Source organism: Heliangelus exortis, chromosome Z (assembly GCF_036169615.1).
Source record: "Heliangelus exortis chromosome Z, bHelExo1.hap1, whole genome shotgun sequence".
NCBI classification, from domain to species: domain Eukaryota; kingdom Metazoa; phylum Chordata; class Aves; order Apodiformes; family Trochilidae; genus Heliangelus; species Heliangelus exortis.
Genome location: NC_092454.1, coordinates 9177863 through 9192173, shown reverse-complemented (window position 1 = coordinate 9192173; position 14311 = coordinate 9177863). Strand labels below are relative to the sequence as shown.

General features: G+C 41.6%; 1 protein-coding gene across 2 annotated transcripts in view; it reads right to left on the bottom strand.

Moving 5' to 3' along the window:
* UBAP1 (ubiquitin associated protein 1) overlaps window positions 1-14311 on the bottom strand; it is a 37808-nt gene that overhangs the window by 7291 nt on the left and 16206 nt on the right. For both annotated transcript variants that reach the window (XM_071729839.1, XM_071729840.1), the window contains exons 2-4: window positions 13420-13460; window positions 8589-8713; window positions 4555-5484 (exon numbers count right to left, since the gene is read on the bottom strand). In XM_071729839.1, the coding sequence (XP_071585940.1) occupies window positions 4555-5484; window positions 8589-8713; window positions 13420-13453 (1089 nt within the window). In that variant the 5' untranslated portion in view covers window positions 13454-13460. The remainder of the gene's footprint in view (window positions 1-4554; window positions 5485-8588; window positions 8714-13419; window positions 13461-14311) is intronic.

Genomic DNA, 14311 nt, shown 5'->3' with positions numbered 1-14311 from the left:
CAGGATGTGTCCCCACCTCACAGTAATTGTAAGCTTGCTTGTGCTGTCACTGCAACAGCTGCATGTTCATGTCATCACCATACACTGGTGATTATTCAGCTCTTGACCCAGTGATAATCTTAAAGTCATTGCTTAAAGACTTCTCTGGGGTTTTTTGAGCAGGAGGAGTAGGATAAATAACTACCCCTTTTCTACTCTGAAAGCATTGCATTTCACGTGCCATATGAAAGCAACATGGCACACTGCCTAAAGGCAACACATGATTTTTCTACCAACACTCAACTCTTGGTCCCATTCCCAGTGTGCCACCAAGCCTGGGTAATGTTCCCTGCTGTACACCTCCTCTGCTCCTGCGGAACCAGCCCAACACTTCATATGGCTTCACCCAAGATAACAGCACTGAAAAGTCAGAACTTAGCCTCACCAAATCTGCACTTTTAGTTTCATCCATTTAAAAGTCTTCCTGCATTTTAAACAGGCTTAGGAAAAACTGAAAGAAAACACTGTTGACCAAAAAGCCTCAGCTCTTTGCGTTTCTTAATAATTACTGTTATACCAAAGACTGCTTGAAAGATCATCCATTTATTTCAGAAAGGCCCTAACTAAACAACAAAACCCTGCTTATTAAAAAAAAAAAAACAACAAAGCAATTCTGAGAAACATCTATTAGGATTTTGTCAAGTCCTATTTACTTGCAAAATACCTTGAACTATCATCAAGAAGGTTTTCTTGTGCATTTCTCACCATTTTCATCTCCAGGGTAACAATTTCTTTTCTAGGAAACAAAGCCTGAGAAGTCATACTCAGTCTGATGGGACTGGTTTACCTAAGAACCTGTCCTCATGGTGGTAGAGGACATACCCTCTTCCAGACACTTTTGCCAGAGTAAAAAGCAGTAGAATATGAGATAGGCTGAAATGGGGGTTCTGGAGCAGCCCTGGAACCAGCCTGTTATGAAACTGAAGGATGATGCTTTGTTATTGAAGCTGCAGTAAGGAAAACCAACACTGCTTCTGATAGCCAGAAATTTAAGAGTCTGGGAAAACCAGCTCATCCTCTTCAATCTACCTGAGCTTAAAAACATGTGCTTGCATTCAGTGGCTTCCAGCAGAGGAAGGAAACACTTAAAAGGAATTTCAGGAGACAAAGCCAGCACTGGTCACTTAACAGACACATTCCCTTAGGTCTTAAACCTTCAAGGAGTGCAGCCATTTTATATCCTGCATGGCTCACTGCCCCATCTTCTTGTAACCAGAGATTTCTCTATATAAAATACATCATACTAATCAGATCTCTGACCAGCTTTGTTTAATTCCAAACTCTTCACTAGTCATTCTTCCCTCGGCCTATGCTGCAAAGAGCAAAGCAATGAGCTGCAAACAAGACCACTCAGGACAGAATCAGAGCAGGCTCAGAGAAATCACAAGTTTGTTCCCATCAAGAAATCCTAGACCCAGTTCACTGGTAAAACAAACTCTGCTGGTAACTCCACAAGGTACAATTTCAAGTCTTGTGAGGGCAAGACAAAATCACTTGTGGAATACACATACAATTGTACTGAGGCTTTCTAAAAAGGACAGGCTTATTCTTATGTAACCCTGCAGAAAAGGGATGCATGACCCTTCTCCCAGCCACTGGGATGACTGTGACTTCCTTCTATCCTTTTCATATTCTAAGTATTTTTGTTACCTTTACTTCAAGACTTCTGCTGCAAAATCTTGCAGCTCAGCTGTCATTTTTCAGCCACTTTCAGCATGTTGTGAAAATATGAAACAACCAGAGTCCAGTCTTGAAATTTAAACAGGAAGAACCAGTTCTGCCAGCATACCTATTTTATTGGTTTGCTACTTCCAAGGCAGAAATAGTTTCAAATTAAGATCTTTGCTACTTCTCTTACTAAGTCCTTTTTTTGTTTGTTTGTGTGTTTATCAGTTTGTGTCTTCCCTTATAGCACTTGAAAATCCACATTCCCTCTTGGGAAAGGGAGCAGAGATTTGAATAGGTAGACCCAAAATTTGGCTATCTGAATGCCTATATACTTGCAAGTGATCTTACATGTTAACCCCTAGAGATGTGTCACACGTTATACTTCAAGGTTTCACCTCTGAGCTCCATATCTGAGCCTCTCAAACCTGTGATCAGCAGCAGCCAGCAGTTCCCAGAGCATTGCTGTTTACTAGATTAAATTGTTCCAATGATAAAAAAACAGCTCTTCTGCTGTGCTCTGACAAATACACTGATTGCCACAATATTGTATTTCACAATTAATAATGCATTTACCTAAGCCTGGTGAAAGAAAAATGGGAGAAAAGCACTGTCACTAGTTTTAGGGCACATGGTTTCACACAAAAAAACAACTGAAGCACCACATATACCGAACAGAAGAAACCAGATTTTAGAGCCTGCTAAAGGATTTAACTATACAGATTTCACTGGGCTTCATGTCTTCACAAAATCATGATTCTTTTCTGTTCAGCATTTGTGTTCACTTATTGTTGTTTTTTTTTTAAATAAGCCCACAGCTTACTCAAGTATCTGTTCTTATTCACGAAGAGAAAAAGACAACAACAGGTGGTGTGAAGTTAAGTGTCCCCAAAGTAATTTTAAAATTTGCTGCAAGTTTGAGGAAACAAAGCATGAAAGTCCCACCTCAGAGCCATGCAGCAAACAACTGCAACATTAGAGATCTGAGGGGATCTTCAAGATTGGTTTTGGTATCCACCAAGCAATTTTTCCATCCTCCACCCAAAGGAAGAAGGTAGGTACCGGATCTCAGACTATTATAACTTTCTTTCTTCTAAAGATTAGATTTTTAAAAGGATGGAAGGAGGAAAAATCTCAGGAAGATTTAAAAAAAAAAAAAGACAGACATTTATTTCACTGCAGAACAACTGCAAGCTCTCTCTTCTATCCTGAATGACACAGCACATCTATGTGCTTTAATCTATTATTGCTTCTCTATTCCATGTGAAGCCTGCATTTCCTATTATCTACAGCAAATGCAATCAGCAAGCTGAGGAACAAATCCAGAAAAGCTTTAACTCAAAACCTAAAAGCACTTCAGAATCAGATTTTTCTGCTGCATAAGACAGAATGCTGGGTCATATAGAGAAGGTATCTATAGATAAGGTATGCAAGGCAGCCAGTCCCCTAAGATAGAAGACATGGATGAGGGGCACTTTACAGCCCCATAATCCAAGAAGAGATGGTTAGTGACCAACTGCACCCAGACATACACAAGCCCATGGGGCCAGCTGGGATCCACCAAGGGTACTGAAGGAGCTGTCAGAAGTGCTCACCAAGCCACTCTGCATTATTTACCAAGCAGTCCTGGCTCACCAGGGAGATCCCAGTAGACTGGAAAAGGTGATGCACCTCTCCAAGAAGGGCCAGAAGAAAGATCTGGGGAACTACAGGCTTGTCAGCCTGACCTTGATACTGAGGAAGGTTATGGAGCAGATCATCTGGAATGCCAGCACACAGCCTGTGCAGGACAACAAGGCAATCAGGCCCAGTCAGAATGGGTTCATGACAGGCAGGTCCTGCTTGCACAACATGCTTCTTCTATGATAAGGTGACCTGTTTTGTGGATGAGGGAAAGCCTGTGGACACTGCTTACTTGGACTTTAGGAAAGCCTTCGACACTGTTTCTCAGAGTGCTCTCATGAAGAAACTGGCTACATATGGCCTACATTGGTATCCTCTTTGCTGGGTAAAAAACTGGCTGGATGGCCAGGCCCAAAAGAGAGTTGAAGAGAGGTGAAGAGAGTTAAACAGAGCTGGTGGCCAGTCACCAGGGGTGTTCCCCAGGACTCTGTGTCAGGGCCAGTTCTCTTTAATATCTTTATCTTTTGGACAAAGGGATGGAGTGCACATTCAAGTCAGCTAGCACCAAGCTGGGTGGGAGTGTTGATCCACCTGAAGGTAGGAAGGCTCTGAAAAGGGACCTGGACAGGCTGGACTGATGGACCAAGGCCAATTGTATGAAGTGCAGCAAGGCCAAGGGTTTGTTCCTGCACTGGGGTCACAACAACCCCAGGCCACACTACAGGCTTGGGAAAGAATGGCTGGAAAGCTGCTCAGAGGAAAAGGACCTGGGCATTATTAAACATGGGAACAAGGCTGCCCACAGAGGTGATTGCATCACCATCCTTGGAGGTATTTAAGAGACATGTAGATGTGGTGCTTAGAAACATGATTTTGCACTAGACTGGATAAGGTTAGGTTAATGGATGGAAAAGATCTTAAAGGTCTTTTCTAACCAGAACGATTCTGAGAACTATGAGCAAACAAAAGCTGAAATAAAAAATCACTAAAATTGGTCTAAAAAGGTCATACTTCTGGGAAACCTTCAGAGCAATAATCTAAGGCTCGGAACTGTCAGCATAAGGAGCTGTTGGACTGATGAGTTTATTGTGTAAATTTAGAGGATCTACGCACCACTCCTATTAAATAAAACTAAACCCAAAGCCACAGGGCATTTTAGAAGCAACATTTGCCTCTGCACCTCCACATCTCCCCAGCAACCCCAATTCTAACCCAGTGCATGTTTACCGTAGTCGCTGTGCTTTGAGATGACTCTTCTTCTGTACAAACTGTCGACACAGCCAGGGAAGGCAGCCTGGATGAAGAGGATAACGTTGATATCTCCGTGCCACTGTCCTCGTTTAGAGCAGAAAGACCAACCACATGGTGTCCGTTCAGTTCACTAGCTTTACTCTGAGCACAGGTCTGCAAAGAGCTGAGCAAAGTGCCATTGCGGAGACAGGTAGTGCTGTGGAAAGTGCTCGTGAGCTTTGATGGTTTCTGATCACTCTCATCGGAGTCAAGTTTAGGAAAGGACAGGGACTTGATATTGCTCACTGAAGTGATAGGGGACAGGGAAACTTTGGAAGACAAGGACATCTTTTCACAGTTTCCCAGCTGCGGTAAAGTGATAAAGCCATTGGGTTTGTGAAGGGGCTTGAAGTCCAATGTGGCCCTTTCTATGGATGCCAGAACTTCCTCATCTTGCAACACTGATTCAGGCCCTCCTTTGGGTAAAGTATTATCTAACAGCTGGGCAACAATTGGCCCAGTAGTACCAACATGAATTTCAAGAATATTTTTCAATTCCTCTTTGTCGTCGATAGTTTTTAGTTCCAGTTTGTCAAATGGGTCTTCTTCACATTCAAAATCAGCTGGGTTGAAATCTGCTTTTGGACGAGGTGGACTGAGAACCTTCTGCTTCACAGCACTGCTGTCCGCTGGCGTGGGAGTAAGAATATTATTGTGCTGCAGGCTAGCAAGGATGGGGTTAATAGGAGGAGGCATGGCCTCAGGGCAAGGTCCCTCTGAGAACCCCATTTTGTGGCTGTCCTCTGGAGCTGCTTTTGAATTTGCTAAGGCTTCTTCTGCCTTGCGTTCAGCTTCTCTCTGGGCAGCTTGAATTTTTTTGATATTTTCAGCCCACTCAATTGTTTTCTTTTCCAGCGAGAAGTCATACTGACCCAGGGTGGAGAGGAAAGGAGAGAAAAAAAAAGAAAAAAAAAAAAAGATAACATTATAAAGATCACAGCACTACTGGTAACAGCAACATGAGTAACAGAATAAAAGCCACATGAATTGCCCTGGACAGGCAGAATGATTTTTTAGCATCTCTTGTAACCCAACATACAGGTGAAGTTAGAAGACACCAGAAAGTCAGTTTTGCTTCTATTAGCAAAACCTGGCTATAGTCTCAATTTTGCCTCCTTCCTACATTTAGTTTTACTTCAGAGCTACTTATCACCCCAAAAATCAGTTTCACAGCTCAGACAACAGATGTAGCAAGGAAGCCTGATGTGATACTAGATGGACAATCATAACCTAGATCTGGCAATACTGAACCACCCCCTGTCCACCTGTGCACAAGTCAATGAGGACTATGTCTGTGTATTTTTGCTTCCAAAGACCAATATGGTGCAACTCAGTTTGCCCTGAAAGATTCCTAGGGGACTTTACACCTAGTTGTTGAAGCACTATTGCTATTCTTACCCCAGTGACAAGAGCTCACCAGCCACAGGTGATATACTGGCTACAGCAATGATTCCACAATCTTTTCTCACATCACTAAAGCTACACGGCCAGGTTAGCACATTGCATGTTTCATCACACACCAACCCATAGCAAGGTCCAGTGAGATCATGAATATAGGTCTATCTCAACTATGTAACAATTTTCCCTTCCCTCAGCTGAAAGACCCCAGGAGCTGTGACACACACATTTATCTGCAAGGTGACTTAGAAAAATCTAAGTAGAGTGGATTCTAAGAAGAATGGATAGAGTTGGAAGGGACCTTAAAGATCATCCAGTCCCAACCCCCCTGCATGGGCAGGGACAACTCCCAGGTTGCTCCAAGCCCCGTGCAACCTGGACTTGAGCTCTTCCAGGGAGGGAGCAGACACAACCTCCTTGGCTAACCTGTGCCAGTGTCTCACCACCCTCACAAAAAAGAATTTCTTCCTAATGTCTAACCTAAACCTCCTCTCTTCAAGGTTTAAACCATTTCCCCTTGTCCTCTCACTACACATCCATGTAAAAACCTCTACCCCATCTTTCTTGTAGCCCCCTTCAGATATTGGAAGGTTGCTGTAAGGTCATCTCAGAGCTCCTCTTCTCCAGGCTGAACAACCCCAACTTCCTCAGCCTGACTTCACAGGGGAGGTGCTCCAGCCCTTTGAGCATTTTCTGGCTCTTTTCTGGACATGTTCCAGGAGCTCTGTGTCCTTCTCACGTTGGGGACTCCAGAACTGGACACAGCACTCCAGGTGGGGTCTCACCAGAGCAGAGGTGGAGAATCACCTCCCTTGACCAGGGGTCTGTGCTCCTTTTGATGCAGCCCAGGACCTGGTTGGCTTTCTGAGCTGCAGGTGCACACTGACAGCTCAGAGCTGTCCTCAATCCCTTCTCCTCCCAACCTGTATTCATGCTTGGGATTGCCTTGACCCAGGTGCAGAACCTTGCACTTGGACTTGAACTTCATGCAGTTTGCATGAGTCCACTTCCCAAGCCTGTCAAGGTCCCTCTGGATGGCATCCCTTCCCTCCAATATTCTGACTTCACCACACAGTTTGGTGTCACCAGCAAACTCGATGAGGCTGCATTCAATTCCACTGTCCCTGTTGCCAACAAAGATGTTAAACAACACTGGTCCAAGTACTGACCCTTGAGGAACACCACTGATCACACATCTCCATTTGGACACTGATGATCACAACTCTTTGGGTGTGACCATCCAGCCAGTTCCTTATCCAATGAGTGGTCCATCCCTTGGATCTGTATCATCCCAGTTTAGAGATCAGAATGTTGTATGGTGCTGAATGCTCTGCCCATGTCCAAATCATCTCACTGCCAGATGCTGGGCACTACTCATGGCACACAATCTCCCCTGTCTGAGCAGAGCTGTCTGAGTTCTCTTTGTGGATAACTACATGGTCATACATATGACTAAAACTGACTAAAGCCATATTTTTAAATATTAAAAATATGGAGAGTATTTACATAGAAATATAAGGCTTTGGTCAATTTTGCTTATCTGCAGCATTTTTTTAAAAACAACTCTCACTACACCTGTAAAAAAGTGAAACTGCACTGGGAGATGCACAGTCTATATTTTCACATCATATTGTGTAAGGCACTGCAGCCTAACCAGGAATACTATGTTTGAGCATCACCTTGGCAGGAAAATGGTGACACAAGGAGGCCCACAACAGGACACAAGTCTCCCTTAATTCTGCCATCTCAGCTTAGCTGGGTGGAAATGTGTATTAGGACAATCAGGTAATCATGTCATGGGTATAGTGAAAAAGGCACAATGTAAGCTAATAGAGATATTCAGCTCTCCAGTGGATGAGTTGCAGGCATGAAAAATAAATAAAAGCAGAACCATCTACAGCAACCTGTCACAGCTGCAGTGAAAACAATCAACAATTTGGACTGACCAAGGAAAACAACAGATCTAAATGAGAAAACACAATTCAGTTAAATTTCCTGTATGACAACCTGCATTTGAACATCAGATTTTCAACAGTTATGCTACAGCAATTGATTTTATGCTGCCAACAGTTTATGGTAACGGAGATGTGCTTCTCAAAGACCCAGAAGCCATTTGTAGCAAGCTGTAATCTGCCCTACTAGAAACACCAAGAACTGGAAATCTAATTCTTTATCCCACTATTGTGAGAACCCATAAAATATAGTTATAGTAATACCTGTTACCCTCAAAAAAGATTCTGCAAGTATGCCATAGCAGGGGTGTATCTGTTCTTACCATTTTTCCTCTTAAAGATGCTATTCACATTTAGCCAGGATAACATTTACATGTGTAACTGTTACACAAAAACCCTGTGCTAAATAAATGCTATTAGGCTTTTTTAAGTAAAAAGAAGCAGAAGCTTTTTGCACAGCCTATCATATTTCTATCTTTCTACACATTTTAACAGATCTTCTGACACTACAAAATGACACTACAGAGCCAACAAGACATTTGTGCAACCAGTGAATACTTACAGTTTACAGCAACTCAGAGGCGAGGGGAACAGAGTGGAAAAGCAAAATACATCCCTTACCTGGGCTTCTCTGACAAGCTGAGAAGAATCAGGCAGACAGAAACCAATAGGTAATCCAACCTTGGCTGGGGTTTTGAATTTGTCTCCTATTTTAAATGGGACATCATCCAGGTAACTGAAAGGCCCTAAGATCAAAAGCAGAAATTTTAAAAAGAAAAATCTTAGGTATTTAATGACTTCAGTTAAGTTGCACATTTCCCTATTTGGGATCTATTTTTACCTCTGATGCCCCAACTACAACAGGTGACTCAACACAGAGGAAGCTGCTTGATCAGAAACACATTGCATCTGTTTGGACTTTACTGCCTCAGTTTTGTTGCTGGTGTTTATTTGTAGTTGTTTGTTTGGGTTTTTTTTCCTTTACTGTTCTAGCTCATAACTATTTAAGAAAAAAACCCAAAACACACCCACAATGAAACAATGCAACAATTAATTTCAAGTCAATACACCCAACCTCTTAGCTTCACTTGTGTGAGGACTATGTCTACACAACTGGAAGCTGAAGCTCTCCTGAACACTGTATTCTGTAATGACTCCATAAAAAGATCCATCCCTTTTTATCATTTGAAACAGGCTTTAAAATGACCCAGCTTTAGAGCAACTAAGATAAACTGAAACCCAGGTTTTGGCATACAAGTAGGAAGTAACGTTTGGGCAAAAAGTGGCCACTGTGGCAAAGTGGCCCAAAGAGTAGACGCTCCACTTTAACCAAAACACCATGAAATAGCTCAAGAATATTTACCACAGTGATTATGATTTTTGAAACAAGGGAATCTAACTTGATCATCTGTCTGATTTGAGATCACTCCCACTCAGATGTGTTTCACAGCCCTCCACCTGTCCTTTATATATCACTTACATGCAGTATGAAAAAGTCCTTTGGGACAAAACTCTTTTGTCAGGCATCCTGCAAGCTCATGAGGCAGAATCACTTAGAGCTCAGCCACTTCCAAGAAGCCAGACTATCAATTTGTTTTCCTTCACCTGCTGTGAATAAGCATTAGAAATCCCATAGTATGAATTGCACTGTTTCTCTACAAACTGACAGGGGATATCTTGGGTCACCGGTCTAACTTTTTGGAATTACAGGCAAGGTTTCTGGCTGTGTAAAACAACCTGGAGTTTTCTTATACCCTGAATGTTACAGATCAAAAAAGACATTAGTAGCAATTCCTAAGATAGTGTTTAGTGACTAACCTCTTGCTCAGTGAGATTCAAGTTGATATTTCTATAACCCATTTTCATACTCAGATGACAGTTTATGTATTGTTTGTGTTCCTTCAACATTGACTCATCTACAACAAGGCAGCCACTGGCTCCAAGAGGAGCAGCTTTTGAAAACAGGAACATCCTGTTAATTTGGAGTTAAATGTTAAGTGTGTTGTCATCACTTGAGAACTCATACTATGCACACCACAATGGCTGGTGCCATAGTCCTTGTGAGGATACAGGTGGCACTTCCTCCAGCTTTGAATAGGCTGAATACCCAACATCCTACATGCACCACTAGAATGAAAAACACTTCAAGCTGAATATAATAGCATTTTCAATGATCCTGACTTTAAGCATTATAGAACAGAGTATCCAGATGGCACCAACACACAACTATATGCAATAAAGCACTTAAAGAGTATTTGAACTGGCAGCCTGATAATCTGGATATGCTGAAGTGGCTGCTTATGCAGAAGCAACTGTGGCAGCCTTTGCATTGTGAGAAGTCAATCACTGCCAGGTGATAGACCACCAGATCTCCAGACTCCTCAGGGCCCCATGTGGGGGATGCTGGCAGTCTGCACTGCTTAAGTCCCACTGGCACAAGTGCTGCTCTAAGGAGGATGACCCAAGGGAAGCAGGATTACCTCTACACCCATCTCCCAGCTGAAATTGCTCAGTGTGCAAATACTTTTCTCATTAGACCTATTGACATGGTCAGTGGTGGGCACACTCACTTGCACAGCTGCAGCCTTTGCCTGAAACAGATACTGGGCAAAGAGGGTACAAGCACACATACTGTTTTACACAGCAACACTCTGTTCTGTAAAAAAACCAAACAAACAAAACAAAACAAAACAAAACAAAACAAAAAAAAAACCCCACAAACAAAAAACAAACAAACAAAAAAAAACCCACAAAAAAAAAAAAACCACCAAAAAAAAAAAAACCACCAAAAAAAAAAAAAAAAAAAAACAACAACAACAAAACCCAAACAAAACCCCCAAACCCAACAAAACCTACCACCCTAAACTCACCAACACTAGATGGGCTGAACTGGTATTTGCCAGTTCAACCTCAGAAGCTAGATGAAGGAATAAAAACCCTTAAGTTTCTTCCCAGTACACTGATTTTTCAGTATACTGGCAGCAACCACTGCTCTAATCTCTTCTTAAATACAACTCTGCTACAAAACCTGCAAACATATGTTAAGAAAGACACCAACTGATTTAGGACACATGACAGTAAAAAGTCTGAGGCAAAAGACTGATGCACACACTACTAACTTTGTTCCAGCCCAGTCACAACAGTAGTAGCAAAGTTAAAATCTGATCCAGAAAGCTAAGAACCCTTTTCTTCTTGTATAACCCTTTTGCAAATTGTTTTAAATGGCAAATTCTACAGCAATAAGCAAAACCCACATACAGAAAGTACTACGCAAGCAACCGTTTCAGTAAGTCACATGCTCAAGTGAAGCAATTAAAGCTTTTTTTTGAACTGTTTTTTAATATGGCTGTTAGCCACTTCATCCTTTTAGCACCTAAAAGCATATTGAGGATGTTCTGAGAATGGCCCTTGCAAAAATATACCTGTCAGCCTATCTCTGACACTGAACACTACATGGTATTTCTACCCCAAGAACTACTAAAGGAGTAGTATTTCCATTGGCCAGCCCACAGGACTGTCCTGGTGTTTGGTAGCTACATGGAAACAGACCAACAAAACCAGTTACCAGTTAAGAGTGGGGAACGGTTTTGAAACCAACTGGAATGTATTTTTCGTGGTCACACAAACCACACTTACATAATACTCAGAAATTGAGAGTTAAAAGCTCTCAAGCTGTATAGTGAAAACAGCAATACTAGCAAATGGGTGCTTGGTATAACCCACACTTTTTGTACAATAGATGAGTGCTGCATTTTAGATGCCACTCATTACTGGAACTTGAGCTTAAATTTCTGATGATTCACAAATGCCAGGAGAGCACTTGAAGCTACATGATTAGGCACAGTTACAGGTGTATGTCAAGAATATACTTCAAGACAGGAAAAGTGTTCCTTTCTCTCCACCCATACCTTATGTTCCCATCTTCTCCATCTGAAGATGTCCTGAGCAACCTACTCAAGGTGGCTCTGCTTGAGCAGGGTTTTGTATGTGAACTCAACTATTTCTGTGAGTCCTCTAACCTCCAACAAGCAACTCAACAGTAAGTACAAGATTTGCGTCAACTAATGTGATCAATTTCATCAACTTGCCAGAGTCATGAAGCTGAAGGTAGCTACTGGGCTAGATTCTCTACAATCAGATGACATTCTCTTAGTAGGATTAATCCTTAACAAGCCTGGAGAAGGCTGAAACAATTGCCATGCTGATTCCTTAAAATATAACAAGCCAAGGCAGTTAGTTGCTCCTTAGAAACAGTACTGTTGGCAGTGTTGCTGGTATCCTGGGGAACAGGGTAGACAGAAGAGTAGACAAGTTTACCAGCTAGCTTACAGCACCCTTTATTTTGATTTTGTTTTCAAGCCCAGGGGTATTTTCAACCATACTGGGGTGAGAAATATTTAAAACAGGTTGAATTATCTCTTGGAACAGTGTCTTTGCTAGTCTGAGTTAGGAAGCAGGAGAGAGAAATAAAACCAGACTTAAAAGACAAGCAGTTCAGAGTGTCCACAAAAAAACATTCACAGATCCAAGAGCAACTGATGAAGAGCTGGCAGCAAATACTAAATTTAATGTTTTGCAGCAGGAGGATCACTGAGCCATAGGAAAGGAGATTTTGATAGGTCATTTTTATGAATCCTTAGCCATATAACTAAATAAGGCATTTCCTATTCTGTACTTCAACTTCACATTTGCAAGACTGAATAAAAAATTCAAGGAAAAATGGAACTCCCCAGGACCCTCTTACCTGAAAGATAATCCAGGAATATCAAAGCTGATTTCTAAAAGCAGAAGTTTCTATAGCATGAAAAATCACACTATAAATTTTGTATTAACATCGCAGTACTACCTTGAATGATTAGTAATTTGAAAAAGCTACATTACATACAACAAACCTTAATGTTCCAGAGAAATATAAACACTATCAAATTACACCCCTTTTTTCTAAAAGATAAGCACACATACAGACAATAATTTTTTTATACCAATCATCTGCATGACACTACATATCTCAAATGTATGAGATATTCTCTTCTTCACCTGCTTGCTCAACCAGATTAATCCAATTTCGGGGAAAATAGACCACTTCTGAGCCAAAAGCAAAGATGGCTCAATGATACATTAAAAGCTTCACTTTCAATCCAGCTTCTCCTGAGACTCACACAAAAAGGAGATACAGATCTAGTGTTCACTTCAGCAAACATCTGTATCAACTGCAGTCCAGCTTTGATTTTGAAGGGGGAAGTTACTATTCTGCCATGGAATAGTCTGAATTTCAGCTTAATCCAGGAGCAGGCACATCAGTAAGCAGAAAAGAAAGAAACCAAGACACTTAATTCCTAACAAAAAACTATTCAGAGATTAGTCTCTATCAAGTGTATGGGTTGGGACATTAATCAGCAGCAGTAGTAGGACTCAACCTGTTGAAAAGACAAGGATGTAAAATTTCACTTACCATGGGAGTCGGATCCCAACTTCTTAGAAGCCATTTAGAACCTGAGAAAGCAAATAAGCAAATTTATTGTATAGTCTTAAGAACTGACTGAGCAGACCAGTAACTTAGCCAAGGTCTGACAACTTACATCTTAAAATGAAGAAAACGAAACAAAACAGCCAAGAAGCAGCCAGGCTGATCAGGAAGGCAGAGAGTTCCAGATCACCAGTGCTCAGAGGCCACAGTGTCCCAGTCCTATGGCATACACCTTGCCTCACTGGACATTAAGAATAGTCCTTTCTACTAGAAATACCATGCTCATCCTCTTCAGCTTAATTCCTGATGCTCTGGAAAGGGATACTATCAAATTGTGCAGGCAGTCAGCCAGTGAAGATACCCAGACACATTCAGTCATGTACAATACCAGTACAGGTATGCAGTAAGCAGTACCATTAGAAAGATATTTCTAGATACAGACAGGAAAACAATGCTAACAAAAGTCCTCATCCACTGTACACAGGGTTTTACTAACAACTTTTAAAATTTGTATGCAAATGCTATATGGCCAAGATGTGAACTGCAGAAGCACCTAGCCATCTTTGAACACAGAGAAGGCATGTCCTGAGTTAAGACAGAATTAGCTGCCTAATTACTACCAGACAAAATCATGCTTTTGATGTGTTCAGTAATATAACTGGCTCTTTTTCCTAGTTTATAAGCACATCACAAGACCTATCTCAAGACACCACAGCACAGTTCTCTGAATAACTGAAATTTAAGTCCTCCTTTGACATTATGCATGATAAGGCATGAGTTGCTCTTTGTTTCTGAAGTCCTCCAGCTCACAGACTGAAATTCCACTCTTCAAAAATATGAAGTTACCCAGTACACCCCCACCAGCAGCAGACAGCAC